This window comes from Semicossyphus pulcher, unplaced genomic scaffold (assembly GCF_022749685.1).
Source record: "Semicossyphus pulcher isolate SPU_LCO1_2020_fin unplaced genomic scaffold, fSemPul1.0.p SCAF_4, whole genome shotgun sequence".
In the NCBI taxonomy this organism is placed as follows: Eukaryota; Metazoa; Chordata; class Actinopteri; order Labriformes; family Labridae; genus Semicossyphus; species Semicossyphus pulcher.
In genome coordinates this window covers 4,080,316-4,098,372 of record NW_027211715.1, presented here as the reverse complement: position 1 = coordinate 4,098,372, position 18,057 = coordinate 4,080,316, and the positions used below count along the sequence as shown (strand labels likewise).

Genomic DNA, 18,057 nt, shown 5'->3' with positions numbered 1-18,057 from the left:
AATTTAATCATTCTCCTATTCTCCAATTTCAGTCATGCTGTGTTTGTGTTTCAGAATCATTAATGAGGCATTGAGATTTGGGCAACTGGCAAATCTATTAGACATTAACCTTTATAAAATCCCTTTCACTGGGTATTGTTGTTCCTTTAAGTTATCAACATAGGCTTGGTAAACCGTCTGTGACGTGTCTGCCTTAAATCAATCTGTGTCCTAAATATCTCTAAAAGCAAATCATGAGATACATGCAAAGATAAATTAGCTGTTGCTTTTTGTAAACAGACCACACAGTGTAGATTTCCAATCAGTGGCCAAAGCTAGAATCACACACATCAGTTACACCCACAGAGGCGGTAGCACCATATACAGCATAATGGAGGGGGACAATTTTTTCCAGTAATTTCCTTCCCTTGGATCGACTCTTTGCTGAGGACAAAAAGGTTCAAGTTTCTGACAAAGTTGGTAAAACTCGACAGGGTGACAGCGGACCAGTCATCAAGAGCTTAGCATCATATATTTGGATGTTACACGTTTTGGTCAAAGCAGCGGTAAATCTGGTCCCTGCTGGTCAAAGACATTTTACAAAATATGGCTGCTGTGCTTCAAACAGTGCCTGTAATCTGATCTACCAATCAGGTTACTTATCACATTACAGTGAGCTGGATGCTTGAAGGAGAGGTCACACACGCACAGACGCACACACAGTTTCTTTGGCTCTGTTGGGGATTACATGTTCCATTTTAGTCCCACTTGTGTGGCCAGCAGGTAGCACATGCCGATCATACACGTCATGATCATCATGGGGAATCCTAATCTGTAAGAAGCAAAGACACAAAAGATTCATGTTATTTTATTTCTACTGGAAACAGGTTGTAACATAACGTTGGTACAAACTGTTCAGTGTGATCAGCTAACGAGCACCGAAGGTCTCCCCACACCCGTGAAACGCTCACTGATGCCGGGGATGACAAATGCCAAGAGACTCATCCAGAGAGAATGGAGGTCCACCTCTCCCCCTTTATTTCAGACACGGATTGCTGACATGATGTCAGTCATACATATGGAAAGACTCCGGCTCCTGAGGATCGGTTCGATAACAACATTTTCAGCTATTTGGGACCCATTCCCACCCACTCGGTGAAGACTGATGTGGGATGAAAATGTATTTGCTGCTCTTTCATGCTGCTGGTCAGACACTCGCTGCACAGCACCTTTAAGCATACTGTGAGATTAACAGCTCTCTAACGTCATTTTGACTTATTTTCTGCTTATCCTAATCTACCTGTTTTTCTTTTCTATTTCTCTCATACGAAAGTATGTTTATGTTTTTTGGCTATTTATTTATGGCTGACTGCAGGGGTCAGCGCTTCACACGGGTCTGTATGTGACTGACTGAGTGATAGTACTTTCACAGCCGTAGAGAGAGAGAGTTGAGACATCGCAAACGCGGATCATGGAGCATATTGGACCTCCACTGATGCGACTCTCTGTCTATACGGCTCTGGACGCTTTGTTCGGGGAGTAGGCGGGGCTGCTCCTCCGCTGTCCTCACCTACGTCCGCAGGTGCACCTGCTTTCAAACACGTTGTCGTCGGCCTCATAAGGACAGTCCTTGTAACACATTGCCCACAAAAGACCTGATGTGGTCAGCCACATACGAGGTTTTGACCTAGTTTTGTTCATACGTGTCTGAGCCTGTTTGTCTGCATCATGTTTAAAAAATATAAATACAATATTTAAAAAAAAGATTGAAAGACTGAAAACCAACAATGGTGCAAGACGTAAATAAGAAGGCACTAGTGGTGATAAGTGTTAAGGTTCTTTGTCCCCAAAAAATAAATCCTTATGAGCTTGATGATCAAGTCAGGTTTGTCCTGGTTACAAGCTGTGTGTCCTGAGTCCAGACAAAGATCTGTTAATGCTTAACGCTCCTGCTTTTTTACAGTGGCTCACAAGGTTAAAACACAACAACAACATATCAGGAAAAAATAAAAACATTTAACAAAACATGTTTGGGAGGAACATCTGCCTATAGAGAGGATCCCCAACGTCAAACCAGCTACTTCCAGCTTAAGACATCGTACTTAAAACATGTCAAGACAGACAACGTAAGGATCGTGGATGTAAGGCCTGCCTGGTTTCACAATTCTTATCTTCAGCAAACTTTGTATTTTGGCCGTGTTGGTTACTCTTTTTGAGGTTGTTGAAGCGACTGCGATTTTTGCAAAAGTTGACAAGTAGATCGCTGATGGGGAGGAGAATTCTGTCGGCATTAGGCAGCCTATAAGTCCAGTCTCCGTCATGTGAGTCAGACTGAGCCCGGCAAACAATTAAAGGCACACTGTGTTACACACTGAACAATGCAAAGCTGCAAAACTGTGTATTAATCTCGCGTTAATTCCATCTTTGTAGTGTATAAAGAGGATTACTGTATAACCAGGCGACTACAATGTTGTGCTTATATCATGAATAACACTTGGCCTTGTCCCTGAACTGACATGTTTCCGCTGTGCGTTGTTCCTGTCGAACAGTCAATAGTTCCATTTATTCTCATGCAGTAATGTTTTCCTGCAGACACATGAAACAACTGGAGATGGATCATCCAGAGTAAAACCATCTCTGCTCTGTATTGTAAGTTAAGTCATTGTAAAAATACAAAACATAACAGTAACAGAACTCTATATTGTGTGCAGTTGCAATAAAGGCCAAAAACAATCCAATCAGTGCACTTTAAATCTGTGACTGAGTGTTTCCTGTTGTTCTGTCTGTTCTTTCACTGGACGACTTGTTAAGCACACTCCAGAGTAAACAAGTGGAGCGGCACTAAATGCTGAATCAATTAGCTGTCTGCATGCAGCTGACCTGACATTTATAAACAGGTGTCTTCATGCTGTTGTCTTTTCACAAGCTAATTTTCTGCTGTGAGGGAAAGAGACGGGACGAAATGGCAATGAGTGGGAAATAAATGGTCACTTTGGAAAACAGCTGTCTTTACTTTTGCCTCATTCCAAGTGTTTTTTAATTTAATGTCTTTCAACATATTTCTGTTCTTCTTACTCTTCAACTGTTAACTTTAACTATCAGCCTGTCAGTCTTTATTGAGCTCATCATTTCCCCTTGTAATTCCGAAGCATACTCACACGTTACTCTCTTTACACTCAGCATGCTGCATAAGGAGGCAGAGCCTGCCCACTAGGTCCACTCAGGTCTACCTGGACCGTAGGACTGGAGACCCTTACAGGTTTGGGTCCATGTTTTTTGTTAGCTAGCTAGCATTCTTTTGCTAAGTGTCCCAGGTCAGGTCTGTTTACCATTATGTGTAAAACCTAAGTGGACTGAGAAGAACTGTGATCAGAGCTGATAATTAGATGAAAGTATAAGCTCTATGTGTGATAATTAAGCTGACTTAGGATCAGATTACAAGTGCCATAGTAAGGTGATGTAGTTTAATTTCTTAGACAAAGACTCGTCCAGTATCACCAGAGTGCAGCAGCTCAGCTTCTCCTTACTGGTTTTAACAGACGACATCACATCACTCCTATCCTTGCTTCCCTCCACGCGCTCCCTGTCCGTTTTAGAATTGATTCTAAGATTTGACTGATCACCTTTGAAGCTCGTTTTGGCCTCGCCTGAGTTACATTTTAGAAATGCTGACCCCTATCAGCCATCTGGCACCCTTAGATCCTCGGATTTGGCCTGTATGGTTGTTACAAAGTCGAGGCTCGAGAGGTGACCGACGTTGGAACGACCTGCCTGAGGAGATAAGGCTGCAGAATCACTTCTTTTCTTAACACTTCCTTTTACAGACTCGTTTTTATGTGATGTCCTTTTTAAACGCATTTTAAAATGCTTCTATTCATCTGTTCCTCATCAAGTCCTCTCCTGATGTCCTATTCTTACCTTTATTGCTGTCATTTATTCACTTATTGATCTTTTATTCGTCCTACTGTTCCAAATCTTTTTTTTATCTGTTTTTGTATTTCCTCTGATGTGATGTCATCTTGTTATCGTCTTTTATTCCTTTATTCGTCTCTTTATTTGTTTTGCTTTATTGCTTCAACTGCCTGTTTTATCACTTTTATTCCTTTTATTTGCATTTGTTCTTGTTGACCTTTTGTTTGCGTTTTGTTGAATTTCCTACACTCCTCTGTGTTTGCCCTGACTGCTGAATTATTCTGTTATCTTCCTGAGTTCCTGCCTTCGCTTTGTTTGTCAAAGCACTCAGGAAACATCTGTTTTTAAAGGTGCAACATAAATAAAGTTATTATTGTTAGAAACCAGAGGATTTCTCTCTGAAATTTTCTCAAGGCATTTGCAAAAGGATTCAAAGCGACTGAGATTAATACTGTTCACAGCAAACTGCCTGCTGTGTCTGTGTGAACATGCTCGGGACGGGCTGTCACAAACAGTTTGTCTGTTGCAGGGATCAGTTATGTGCATCTCTCCTTGACTGCAGCTTCCTGAAGTGAGACAGTATGTAAAGGAACATGTTCAGCCATGGCCTCGGCTCCTACATGATGGAAAGAAGTCAGCTGTAAACTTTTCAACTGTCTGCTAAGTTTGGGACGGATAGAGATCAAGTAGTTTTAAATGACAGAGGATCAACGTTAAACAGCAGCACGAGCGAGCTGGAGCTGGCAGAGTGAAAGATAGATACTAACGTACAAACAGAAGACGACAGGAAGGAGGAGCTGTTACGGTTCCACTCAAATAAGAGTCATCATGTCCCAACAACAGAACAAGTGTCTATAGATTAGGGCTGCACAATTAATCGAATATTAATCCTGATCATGATCTTTGGGTTCCTCACGATTAAATAAACGTGATTGACGATGAAAATGACGTTGAAAATGCTCCGCCCGTAGAAAACGCTGCAGCATATCAAATGAAGCGATCCCTAAACTAACAGCCGCTCCCCCAGGGGGCGATGGAGAGGTTTGGGCTTCACTTTTGGGGGAGCTGGCGTGTCACGTCATGAAGTGGAAGAGCAAACAACAGAGGCCGGTGTTTCGGTTCAACGAGTGACCATGTTAACTGGCGACTTTAAGCTGAATGTGTCTGCGGTTGTCATAGTTACAGCAGCTGTTGAAAACAGGAAGAGAATACGAAGCCGTCCGTGTGAATGCCCCTTTGTTGTTTTCATTACGACATCCAAATACACGTATCTGTTAGGTCTCTGAAGTGTGTTTGTGCACACGTGTCATGTAGGCTACTAAAGCTCGCTTGTTGTTAAGCTAAAACAGAAAGATCAACACAAATCACTTGTTCACGAACTGTCATCGTTTTTTGCCAAAAAGAATCAGCAAAGAGGTCATGAAGCCTGCGTCTGCGCCGCAAAGCAACTCGACCAACTTGTTCAAGCAGCTGAAAAAACAGCACAAAGTGCAGCTTGATGAGTGTATGAAGGCCGAGAGGGAGAACGAGCTCCCCGTCCTCGTCCAGCATCAAGTCAGACATCCAGAACAGAGACGCTGTACAGCACGACACCCTATCCACCCGACTCCCAAAGACACATCAAATTACCCATGATGCACCAAATTCAGGTAAAGAGCTGAAATGCAGCACAATATGGAACTGAAAGTGTTGCCCTGTTTATTTAAATGTGAAAGTCCGATACACAAATGTTGAAATCTTGAAATGAATAAATAATTAAGATTAATAATTGTGATCTCAATATTGATCAAAATAATCGTGATTATCATTTTGGCCATAATAGTGCAGCCCTGCTATAGATTAACATTATAACAGACGTATTCAACATGAATAAAATCACAAACTGTTTTAAAGACAGGCCCAATAAAACTTCACACAGCCAAAGTAAATTATATAATGTTTAACAAAAGCATCTAAAAGGGCTTTACGTTCACACAAGTACCTTTGTAGCCCGAAGTGGGGCCCCTGTAACAGACTAAAGTTTGTGTGGAAGTTTCTATACTGCCTCCTGTTTGCAGAGGCCAGCCCTGTTCTCATTGCAAAGACTGAATTTCATTTTATGATGCAAGAGCAACGATCAGCGCCATAAAAGCAGCAGTAACCATGTGAAATTGTACTAATTAGAATACAGGTCAGGTCTTTCGCAGTTTTCCACTCCTCAATTAGCATCATAAATTTGAAATGTGTCCTTAGAAGACTCCAGACTGCAGATGGTTTGTCATTTGGATGTCTACCATGTCCTATATGGACACATGGCTGCTCTGAGGGCCAGAGATCTGTTTGCCCTCAGTCTCTGACACAGATCCGTTTGGGAGGCCAAAAAGCAAAAAGAAAGCACTCGTATATTCATGAATCTGTCCGAGCAGCAGAGAAGAAATTTAAACTATAGAACTGCCAACTGAGAAATGAAGAGAGCACATATCGTTAAAATATCATTTGGAGCAGATGTTGCTGGGCGTGATGATGCAGTCTGAAGAGTCAATAATAAACTCAATAAATAACTTAGGACCAAATAAAGCAGAAAATTAGCACAAACATTCAGCTGCTGCACATTAATGTTTATTAACTGTGCTAATCCTCCTATTGAGATTAATGACAAAGTGATAACAGCATGTTGTTCCTAATGCATGGCCAATTATTATCATGGTGATAAAGTACTATGACTTTAAGGTAATGGGCGTTAGTTTGGCCTCTGGCTGTGGCATCCAACATAAACAACATTATTTTTAGCTTTAGGCTTAATATAGTTTTAAAATCAGACATCATTTTATCGTTTTTGTGAAGCACCCGTTACACTGAAGTGTATTTCATTACAATAACTACATTCAGACAAGGCTAAACACAGTTAACAAAGTTAAACTGTTTTTTGGTATTCATGGAACCATCTGGAAAAACGTTCTCACTCCAAAATTGTCAAACACGGCAGCTTGTTCAGCGGCCCTCAGCTTCAACAGACGAACATGTAGGTACCCCTCCAGTATCAGACTTGCACATGCAGGACTCTGCGGCCAAGTTTGTAATAATAAAAATGCAACATTCAGTTGGACTTTCAAAATAAGCTAGCTTATGAAACATTTCTTATTTTAAATTTTGCTTTTGCAGAAATAATAGAAATGTTGTGAAACTGCAGCAGTTTGAAAAAGTTAGGGAAAGACGTTACCAATACAAAAGTTAGTTACCCAGCTTAACTTAGCTAACATACACCACCAGAACATCATGACCACTGACAGGTGAGTTTACAACATTAATTATCTCGTTACTATGGCACCTGTCAGTGGGTGGGATATGTTAGGAAGCGGTGAACATTTTGTGCTCGAAGTTAATGCATAAGTATGTGAGCTTTGACAAGGACCGAATAGTGATGGCTAGTGATGGATGCACTATGGGAAGAAGGCGAGCCAGTGGAGGCAGTGTGGTGCTTTGGACAATGTTCTGCTGGGAAACCTTGGGTCCTGCCATTCATGTGGATGTTACTTTGACATCCCTTCATGGAAACAGTATTCCCTAATGGCAGTGGCCTCTTTCAGCAGGATAACGCGCCCTGCCACACTGCAGATATGGAACACGACAATGATTTCAAAGTGTTGACTTGGCCTCCAAATTCCCCAGATCTCAATCCAATGGAGCGTCTGTGGGATGTGCTGGACAAACAAGTCCACTCCATGGAGGATCCACCTCACAACTTACAGGACTTAAAGGATCTGCTGCTCACGTCTTGGTGCCAGATACCTCAGCTCACCTTCAGAGGTCTATGGAGTCCATGCCTCAACAGGTCAGGGCTGTTTTGGCGACAAAAGGGGACCTACACAATATTAGGCCAGTGGTCATAATGTTATGGCTGAATGGTGTATGTTATCTAACTAATGTACGTTAGGTAACTTGAAAACCAACCACTTAAAAGACGAATCAAACCCGACAGGATCAAATTGGGTCTACAACAAATTAAAACAAAACTTTGTACGTCTGGAAAAATGTTAGCGCACCCGTAGAGAATGTGTTTATGGAACACAGGTCGGATCTGGGGTGTCAGAGTTACTCACATTTAATGTGCTAATTTTTTACTTTAATGAAAGATCTCCCATGTGGCCAATTAAGGCGAGGCAAGTTAAACGTCTGGATACTTATTATTTCACACAAAAATTTAAGAGTTTTAACATCTGATGCAGTGTCCTAGTTTTCTTTTAATCACTGCAATCATGTGTTACCCTGCATCATAAAGAAGCCTGAGAAGAAAAGCCTTATAAAATATCATAGTGAATGCTTTTCCACACACACAAAAAAAACATGCAAAATCCTCGATTGACAAATGATACAGATTATCAAATGACAACAGGGAGCAAAAGAAAAAGCTTCATGTGCCCTTTGTTTTCTCTTTCTGCTGCTTTCTGTTTCTGTTCTGTCTGTCTTATATAAAGTCCTCTGATTCAGAGGCAATTTAAACCCTCGTTTTAAGATGACCTTTTACAATGTCTAAAATATGCAGTCTTTGGCACCGAGGTAGCTGAGAAAAGGTATTTGAGTAGTCCTGGAGACCTCAAGAGTAAATGTTAAGAGTGTGTGTGTGTGTGTGTGTGTGTGTGTGTGTGTGTGTGTGTGTGTGTGTGCGAGCGCGCATATTCAATAATTGTATGTCCTTGTATTACTCTTTATTGCTACAACTCTTTCTACATTTGAATGAATATAATTGTCCATTTCCATTCAATATGTATGTGGAAATGTCAAACTAGAACTTGAATAAGGATTAATGAGGCGAGTCAAGCACTTAGGCTCATTAATAATGATTTCTGTACAGCGTGGTGGCGCATTTAAATGGCAACAGAGTTAAACTGAACCGAGTTAGAGAGATCTTTTTTATTTACACATCAAAGGTTCACAGGGGGAGAATAATGTGGAAAATGTTACATAAAAATACCAAAAATAAAACTAATGCAGACATGTCGGTTAGTTAAACACAGTTTTTCCTTTTTCTGCCTTCTGATATTTATCTGTGAAGATATTCACAGTTCAGATCAATGATTCGTAACGAGACTGGATGCAACTGCCAAAAGAAACTGGGCCGTTCACATCAAAGCAACGCAACGCACACTGACCGTCTCCATAGCAACGTTTACTTCTGCAGCATTCTAAAACCGTTTTGTAGCAATGCAAATCATTGGCCTGAAGAAGCTGACCATTCACTTCCTGTCATTTCAGAGGTCCCATCCAAGATAAAACCTTCTCTTAGCAGGAACGTTTCAGAGACAATAGCTTTACCCTCATGTTCTTATTAGTCTACAATCATCAGTTTACAATTTGCAATATATTCCATGGCCCAATTAATGTCCTCACTCACGGACTCACTGACTTGAGGCGCGTTCCCGCTAAGTCTGCGAGGGCTTAGGGCTGTCCCACTGTCAGATCGTTAAGGGAATTACCCATTACCCGAGTTCATAGGGAACCTGGTGATGTATACAAACGTGACTGTCCAGCCCCCCACTAAATGTAAACTACATTGAAGTAGCATTCAATAAAGTTTGAACAACAACGACAAAAAAATGTAAATGAAAAATCTGTAAGTGACTACAATTACATATTCGCAGATGATGAACAATAATGCCTTTCTGACTTTTGATAGTTTGTTAAAATATGTAAACACTGTAAGACACACAAGTACATGCTGCAGGTCGACTGTTTTTCTTATTAGAATTAATGGCCCATCATGTGATGCCATGGCAGTGTGTCCCATTCCTCATTTTTATACAGTTCTCAAACCCTCACAGACTCTCGCACCGCACGTCTGACTCCATTAAAGTCTGTGAGGGTTCAGTGCTTAGGCTTTAGGGTGGAGATTGGGATTGGGCCCATATTCCAACAATCCCAGCAATTCTAGTTATAAAGGCCCAAAAAAATTAAGATGCACAGCAATGATTAAACATCTGTCCCAAGGTCCCCTGTTCATCCTGTACATGCCCCCACATGATAACCCCATCCGTTGGCACTGACTCCACTTCTACGCTGATGATGTCCAGCTCTACATACCCACTAAATTAATTGTCACTACAACTTACTCCAGCCTATCTACTCTACCTTACTGAAATTAAACCATGATTTCTTTCCCACCAGGCTGATACCCTCAACTCTTTCTATAACAAAGATGAGGCATTACAAGCTACGCCAATGACAAACAAGTATACATTTTCTGGCACTGACTGGAAATAAAACAGATCTACATTGTGCTGGTTTCTTTATGATAGCACATCAGTTACAGGCTGTGAATATTACTGTCTATTTAACCACTCACCTTAAGCCTGAAGAATGATACAACACTCCATGGCTAGCTAATAATGTAGCACTCAGGTGTGTCGATGGAGGGTCTCGTGCCTCAGTGGTGTTTAAAGTTGTAATAAACAGTATAAGGGCATTCAATAATATTTTAAAGGCACAGCCTCACATCGCCAAACAAAATTAGCCAATGCATATTTCTCTTTAGTCAGTTCATACTTGATTTCCAAGAGGTGTTTTTAACGGGTGCTGACCGAATGCATCTGGTCCCTACAGAGCAACAAACCATGTAGCATACATGTTTGGCTTCTAGTTCAACAAGAAAACACAGAGGTTTGGTGTGACATCATTTAGTAGCCTGCATGTATCATTTGCTTTAAATCCCAAACTTCAATATTATCCAAGTCACCAACAAATATCAGCTAAACTATTGTCAGGATTTCTGATTCTCTCTATAATTAATTTTAGACTTAAAAATCTGTGATGTCAAAATTGAAGGACTAAGCGGGAACTCAAGACCAAGTCCAACAGATCCAGAATTTAAGTCCAGTGGGAAGAACACTAATGTGCATATTCAGTGGTCTGCATTGTAACAGCATAAAACAATTCTGGCATATGAACCAGGCAGGCAATGCTTATTTGACTGAATAGGTGCAGTATCCAGGTCTTACTAACACATCCATGGCTTAAACCCGCCCAGCATTAAATAAACTGTTGTGATCGATCGGACCAGGGCCAGGTCAGCTGTAAACCGGTTGGGACCAGGCAGATCTTTGATAGAGCAAATAAAACATGAGCTCACAGATTCCTCTGGTTCCCAGACTAATAAATACATATAATATTTAAAAGTGGTAATTACAGTTTAACAAGGTCAAGGCCTTTAAATAGCCCATTAACATTAACAAAGACTACTTTGATTTTTATCTTTGTGGAGTGAATGTCCACTTAAGATGGATGAAGGGAGGAATCTCTAAACTGTTAGAATAATCAGACAAGCTGGGGTCACCTCTACATGACTGAATCCCTTTCTGCTGAGCAATTCCCATTTCCCCATCACAGGCACAGCATGAGGGGACAGAGGGCAGATGAAAAACTTGTCACAATACAGCAGAGAGAGGAACAAGGTGATCTCACACATTGATTCAACTGCATATGATGGAAAGCCTGTGAAAGTCCAGATGAAATCTCAAAGACTTTCTTTAGATAAAGCTGAGGGACTCGCTCGTCTGACTGCTTGAACCAGGACATCACTGCTGCCTCTGACGACGCTCGACCTTTGCTGCTCAATAAGCTGTTTGACTTGCAAAATGCCGAAATGTTCACAGTCTTGGCTGTAGGTTGAACCAGAACATTTTCTCTGTACCTCCAAACTTAAACAGTTTTTTCCCTGCCATTATGTCACCTCTGTTCCCTAATTACACAGCATGTAATGAGGGAACACACCTGCAATCTTTAGTGCGAGGGATCATTGTTCCCAGCGCAGGTCTCCTTTGCCGACGCGGGGAGCTGTATGAATGGGAATATTAATTCTGTCACATTGTGTGGAGAAACTGAATAACAGTCCTCTCTTTCTAACTCAGCTCATGCTGATCAATGTGATGTGATTTTCTTTGTTTGCAGCACCTGGTGGTCACTGCACAGTGAACGCCTTCAAACAACTTTTGGAAGCTCAATAAAAAACTGAATGTAAGTTATTAAATTCTTGATTTTCTTTACGGTTGCTTTCCTTCAAGGCTGCGGGCAATCGTCATGGATACACCATTGTGAAGAAAATGACCTCTGATAACGAGGCTTCAGTATGTGAGGCTGTCTGCGGCCTGTTATTAGCCTGCAGGAGGTAAACAACTTAGTCACAGTTAAAATATGAGATAAGAGTATAATGCTAGAAATGTACACAGCAGGTGCAGGACCGTACTTGTTATTGTACATACAACTGGATGATCAGTTCCTTAAACACAACTCCTTGTTAAAGATGAAACCAGTTGTTCTGAAACCTTCTGGTTTGTATAAAGCTGCGTGTAATTGGGCCTCTTGTCATGTTTCAGATATCTGAGTTGTTAGCAGTTCCTCCAAAGAGACATTTTAATCCCTCCAGACTTCTCAGATGGTTTCAGTTTTATATTGTTCGAGGCACAAACTGTCAAATATTAAAGTCTACAGAAACACTGAACAAATAAAAGACAATGTGTAGCACAATCTTAATAGTTTTAAATAATTTGGTTTTGTTTATGTTACTGTTTTTATGTAAGGTATTTTTTCAGTTTCTTTCACTTTCATTTTTCACTGAATTTGTATGTAATTGTAGCGTTGAACTGTTTTAATTTGTTACATTTACAATGTAAAGCTTAAGGTTGCTGTATATTATCACAAAGAATATGTTCTTCTCTTGCTCTACACGTAAAGCATCGTGACATAAGTTTTGTGGTGATTTGTGCCATAGAAAATAAATATAATTGTCATTTTCATTATTAAGTTACTTCTTCAACAACCAGCTAAAGCATGGCTAACACCCCATCGAGCTGGACTCTGAGCCATGTTCGTGTGCGCATGATGGCTGCCATGCATTCAATGTGTCTGTTTGGAGCGTCAGCTGTCCACCTCTAATATGAACACTATGCGTACGCCAAATGCAGTATGCACCTGAACGGGAGGGTCAGTGTAGAGGCAGAGGGGATGTGACAGGGTCAACACAGCTCAATGGACAAGACAAGCTGATAGACCAAGTCTGCAGTTATCCAAATCTGTACGATGTGTCATTGCCACCACACAACGACAAACATGCCTGTCAAACAGCTGCAGACAGATAAGTTCGGTTTTAGAAGTCGACCAGGAAACCTGCAAAACTTTACGGAAACAAGTCCGGGACCGGTACGTCCGTGCATGAGGAACATGTTGGAGAGACGGAGCGGGGACGGTGCTGACTGTGTGTTCTGTCCACCGAATACACAAAAGCTATCACTGTTTCTGTCGCAATCTCGGAATTAACATAATAGTGACCTCCTCGAGAGTCGCCATGTCTGTTGTTTACATGCCGCACATCCAGCCTGAGCTCTCTGGTGTGCCCTCAAGAGGGATCCTCCAGTAACACGCGTAGTGCATAGACAAGTATGTGAACAATTACGTTCATGACGCAGCCGGTAGTGTACGCAAATGCAAAGTTAAAAAGTATATCTCCGGCCTTAGATTAACAGTTTGAGAAGAGAAGGATGCTGAGGACCTGGAGGCATGAAGGAAGCAACAAGGACCACATAAGCTAACTGCTGAGCTGCTCAGAGTCACTCATTTTCCTTTGTGATGGTCCATCAAATCCGCATCCAGGTCCCCCTGGGCTCATCTGGGCTCTGAATTGAAGCACCTGATACAGCAGTAGCAGCTGCATGGAGTCGCAGATATACTTCTGTCCCCCTTACCTGTCTCTGTGAACAGCTGTGACCCCTGACACAGAGAGCCAATTACAGGCTGTGATTCAGCCCAGAGCGATGCTTCTGTCCAATAACTGTAGACACAGCTACAGTGTGACGGGCTGCAACTGATCCATTTCAATCAAATCCCATGATGAAGAATGGGAGGCTTTTCAGTGATATAACTCATTTGTGTTCACGCAGGACTATAACTAATTACCTTTTCAGCCGATTGTATTAATTCTTACTGAGATGCTGAGGCAAAGAGAGAAGTTTTATCTGTTGGCAGCAAAGAGTTCTCTGTTAGTTTGTTGGCAGGATGGATGTCTGAAGCAAATCAGTCCAATCAAACAGCTGATTAGAGCTGTAACATTTAACCAATCCTTTTGAATCGATTCAGAATCAATTAACGAAAAATTTTAGGAATTAGATGAAATAAATATAATCTGATTCCAGCTTTTTAATGAAGAGTCACAGCTAAAAAATTAAAGTGCTGAGATTTGACAGACAAAATGCGTCGTGACTGAGGTACTTTTGACTGATGACTGGAAACGTCAACTTTTCTAGGAGGCCACTACAGAAAACATGGTTCAAAGGAAGGCAGAATTGCAGACCAATGACAGCTCATCCATGTAGGAACTGACAGCAGTGATTAATCTCTGTCACCCCGTCTAATGAAAATGTTTTCTGGTAACCTTGGCTCACCAGGACGTCATTGCACAAAGCAGAGCTTCGTCTGACTCCAACCTGCACACGTCATGGATTGAAATGAAATCAGTGAGAGAACAAAACTCTACAAGGAACGGTCGCTCTCCATCTTTTTTTACATTAATGAAAGTACACTTTGTACTTCCATAAATTGCAATGACATGCTATTTTCAAGAGATTGCAACATTAAGACTAATCAGACTCCTATTCATAAAGTCTTTCAACCTCACTGACCACTTCCACTTCTGAAACAAGTAAAGGACGTCTGGCTGTTTCATCACCAGATTGAAAATTATTAGTGAGCAGGTGTTGACTGGGGAGGCAGCCCTCGTACCGTCCTAGAAATAAAATGACATTTTTCACCATCACTTGGATTCACCAGAGAGTTCTCGAATCAAGCTCGCTCCGAGTGTTTCACTGAGTATCAATTCAATCAGTCACACATATGTTTGCCTGGTTATGCTTCACAATGAGGCAAAGGCAGACTTTGCATTCTGTCGACTTTTGAGCCTATTTTGCTGTTAGACTGTTTAAAAAGTTGGACGACATGACAGCTCCTAAAAGTGAAGCCAAACCCTCTCTATCGCCCCCTGCTGACTGGCTGCAGTATAGCTCATAAAGCCCGCCTCCTCCATGTTAACAGATGGGACATGAGTCAAACTATAAAATCAAAATACATGTCAAATAAATTTTGAATTAAGTGTTCATGTTTCTGACAAGTTTACTGTTAATTAGTTATTTGATGCTATAAAAAGGGGGTGTGACCTCATGATTGACAGCTCTGTTGACATATCGGGCTCCTGCAGCGTTCTGTTCTGGATTAGCAGAGTCGAGGAGGAACGGCGAGAGGAGACGTAACTAATACTACAGTCACTGAAATTTCCACAAGCGTGAACGTCTGCTTCAGACCAACACAGGAGGCTGCTCTGCTGTAAAATACGCTGACGAGCGGGGTCTTTGCCGTTTTTATCCAATAAGTTAAATGTGTGTTTTGGTTAGCAGAAGAGGCGGGACATTGTTACCGCAGTTCCACCCGCTGATGTCTCCAAACTGGCTCCAAATAACGTCACCAGCACAAGATGGCAGTATTTTGGCTTCATAAAGGTAGAATGAGAAGAAGTGGAGACGCGTCGTCCATCTTTTTATAGAGTCTATGTTCCACCCTCACTCTAGTAAACATTCCTCAGTGCCCTTAAAGTATCACTGTAGAGGACATAAACTAAAAAGGATGCACCTGCTGTATATTTGCCAAGTAAGGTCAGGTGGTTACCCTTAAATTCACCTGGACATGCTGATGCCTCCATAGACTTCAAAGAGCCTGATATCTGACACCCTCTCAGAACTTAAGACATTTTAATCACAGACTTAGACTTTGCAAAGACTGGGTACCTTGCAGGGTCACTATTTATAAGAGACAACGACAACTAGATTCCTGTTGGGATTATTTCCCATTCAGCTCATGCTGGACATGACGAAGAAGAAAACAAACAATGGAGTATGAACAGAAACAGCGTCCTCTTTGTGTTCAGTGGTTTTTGTTATCTGTGGTAACAGAGGATGTAATGTTTGGGTTAGCATTACAAGCTAGCAGGTCGCAAGTGGGCCATGTCCTTCTTCCCATGGACTTCGAACTTTGATACAACAGAGCTATTCGCTTCCTAATAGCAAGCAAGTGTCCAACTATGGCGTCACATTCAGTTCGGCCCTCCACAGAGTCACCTTCATGTTTACTGTCGAGACCACGCCTATTATTTGCTTACCATCTTCATGTCATTGAAAGACTAAAAACTTCTAATAATACAACAAACATTTATAGCAGAAGATCAAGATGAGAAAAAAGAACTGGGAATGACTTTTATGACCACCGTAAGCCAAACGATCAGGATGAAGGGAGCACGGCACAGCTCCTGCAAAGCTCTCATGATTTTATTCCAACAGTGGAATATTGTTTGCAACAGAGAAACCGACTGAGAGTAATTTGGTGTAAGAAAAGCATTAAATAGATCGGCAAATGTGCCAGTACTCAGACTTTGAGCTACACCCCCTCAAAGAGAAAAGCAGCTTCTACATGAGTCACATTTTAATGAACGGGACTCTGGGGAGAAACTCCAGCATTTGTCATTCAGGATCTGAACTGTGAGACTTTTGGCATTTCTCTAAATGTTCTCGAGCAACTCAATACATAATGGTGGCATCCCCAATCACAGCGTATGATGGACATCAACATGTAAGTAGCCCTTTAGGCAGTACAGGAATGACATAAATGCACATGTCTGACGTTACCCAAAGACAGAAACCAAAAAGAAAACAGCTTCTGGATTCATCATTAAAAATGTGGAGTTAAACAGGTTCAATTGGGTCGGGGCAGGGACTTAGTTTTGGCACACAGGCTTACGCTCATGTGTGGCATTTTTGTGAAAGCCAAAACTCTCACTGGGTTTTCCTTTTTTCCTGTCAGTTGGTTTTCTTAAAAGCTACCCAACATCTTTTATAGACTCTCTATAATTTGGCTGGCTGGTAGTGGGCGGGGCTTATCAATTAACCCAGTTCCTCAAGCGTACTAAGTTTGCTGAGTAACAGCAGCCAGTGAGAAGTCTGCCGCATGTCTCTGCGTGTATACGATGCACTTTACAAGCAAAAGTGTTGTTTGTGGCAACGAGAATTGTCGGCATCGATTCTGCTGAAGTGTAACCACACTTTTGAACGTTTCCGTCATCGTCAGGAGCAGGATCTCTTGTGTGCGTGTGCGCGCACTGTAGCGTATGTGAGAGACAGCTGCCTACGCCCCTCGCACACAGGCTCCACATGGAGATCTCTCTTCTGGATTGGAATATGTATATAAGGCTAATTTGACTCCATTATGCGTTTGTACACGCTTATTATCATTTTTAAAATGTGTGTATTTGACCTGAATATATTTCCTTTACATTTTTCAGATGTTAAAGTTTGTCTAGAAATGAGTGTTGAAGTGAGAAGTGTAGAGGAACTTAACTGTTCAAGAAGTACGTCAGACACTGATCTAACTGGGCAACATTTAACTGTCATCAGCTGTCAGCTTGTTTAACACACGGCCAACAGTTTTCTAATATAACGGCCAATGTCCAATCCTACGTTGGCAACGGTAACTAGGCACAGGAGGCCTGTCAAGCTTTCAGATGCCGTAACGGTGTGCATATGGAATCTGCAAGTCTGTCAGCAGATTTCCTCAAAGTTTAGATGGGGGTGTCATATTTTCAGCTTTTTCTTAGCCACGAGCTCACGAGGAGAGACGTCGGACATGGATTATAAACTGTGGAAGACCGCACTCACAGCTTAATTCATCGAATATCAACAAAATCTCTTCATTTATGCTCAACTCAACTTGGCTAGGTTAGCATGTTAGCAAACAAAGACGGTTGAATATTAAGTATAAGTTCATCCAGATCCAGTGTGAGGATCAAGCCCACGATATGCGAGCAATATCCTGACACGCTTTAAACAACATGGAAAAGTAGGATAATGTAGTTTTGCTAACAACGGGCTAAAACATATAACTGAACATTAGCTGACATTAAACAATATATTGACTTTGAACATTGCTGTTCCTGTATATGATTGTCCTAAACATGAATTGTGGTGGGGGCCTGACGCTTGCATTGGGACCAGTGAGCTTTTGCCTCGATTATTTTGATAGTGGAAAGTGAACCTAATCCAAATTTAACCACTGTTGTTCAGTGTTTTCTAACTTTGGCCTACTTAATATTTGATGTGCTGTTAA

At 41.5% G+C, this 18,057-nt stretch overlaps 1 protein-coding gene across 1 annotated transcript in view; it reads right to left on the bottom strand.

Annotated features, from left to right (window-relative positions):
• Positions 1–723: 723 nt before the first annotated feature.
• Positions 724–18,057, bottom strand: part of oca2 (oculocutaneous albinism II) — a 66,851-nt gene continuing 49,517 nt past the window's right edge. Inside the window, exon 23 of the mRNA XM_069680362.1 lies at positions 724–811. Within this exon, the coding sequence (XP_069536463.1) occupies positions 724–811 (88 nt within the window). The remainder of the gene's footprint in view (positions 812–18,057) is intronic.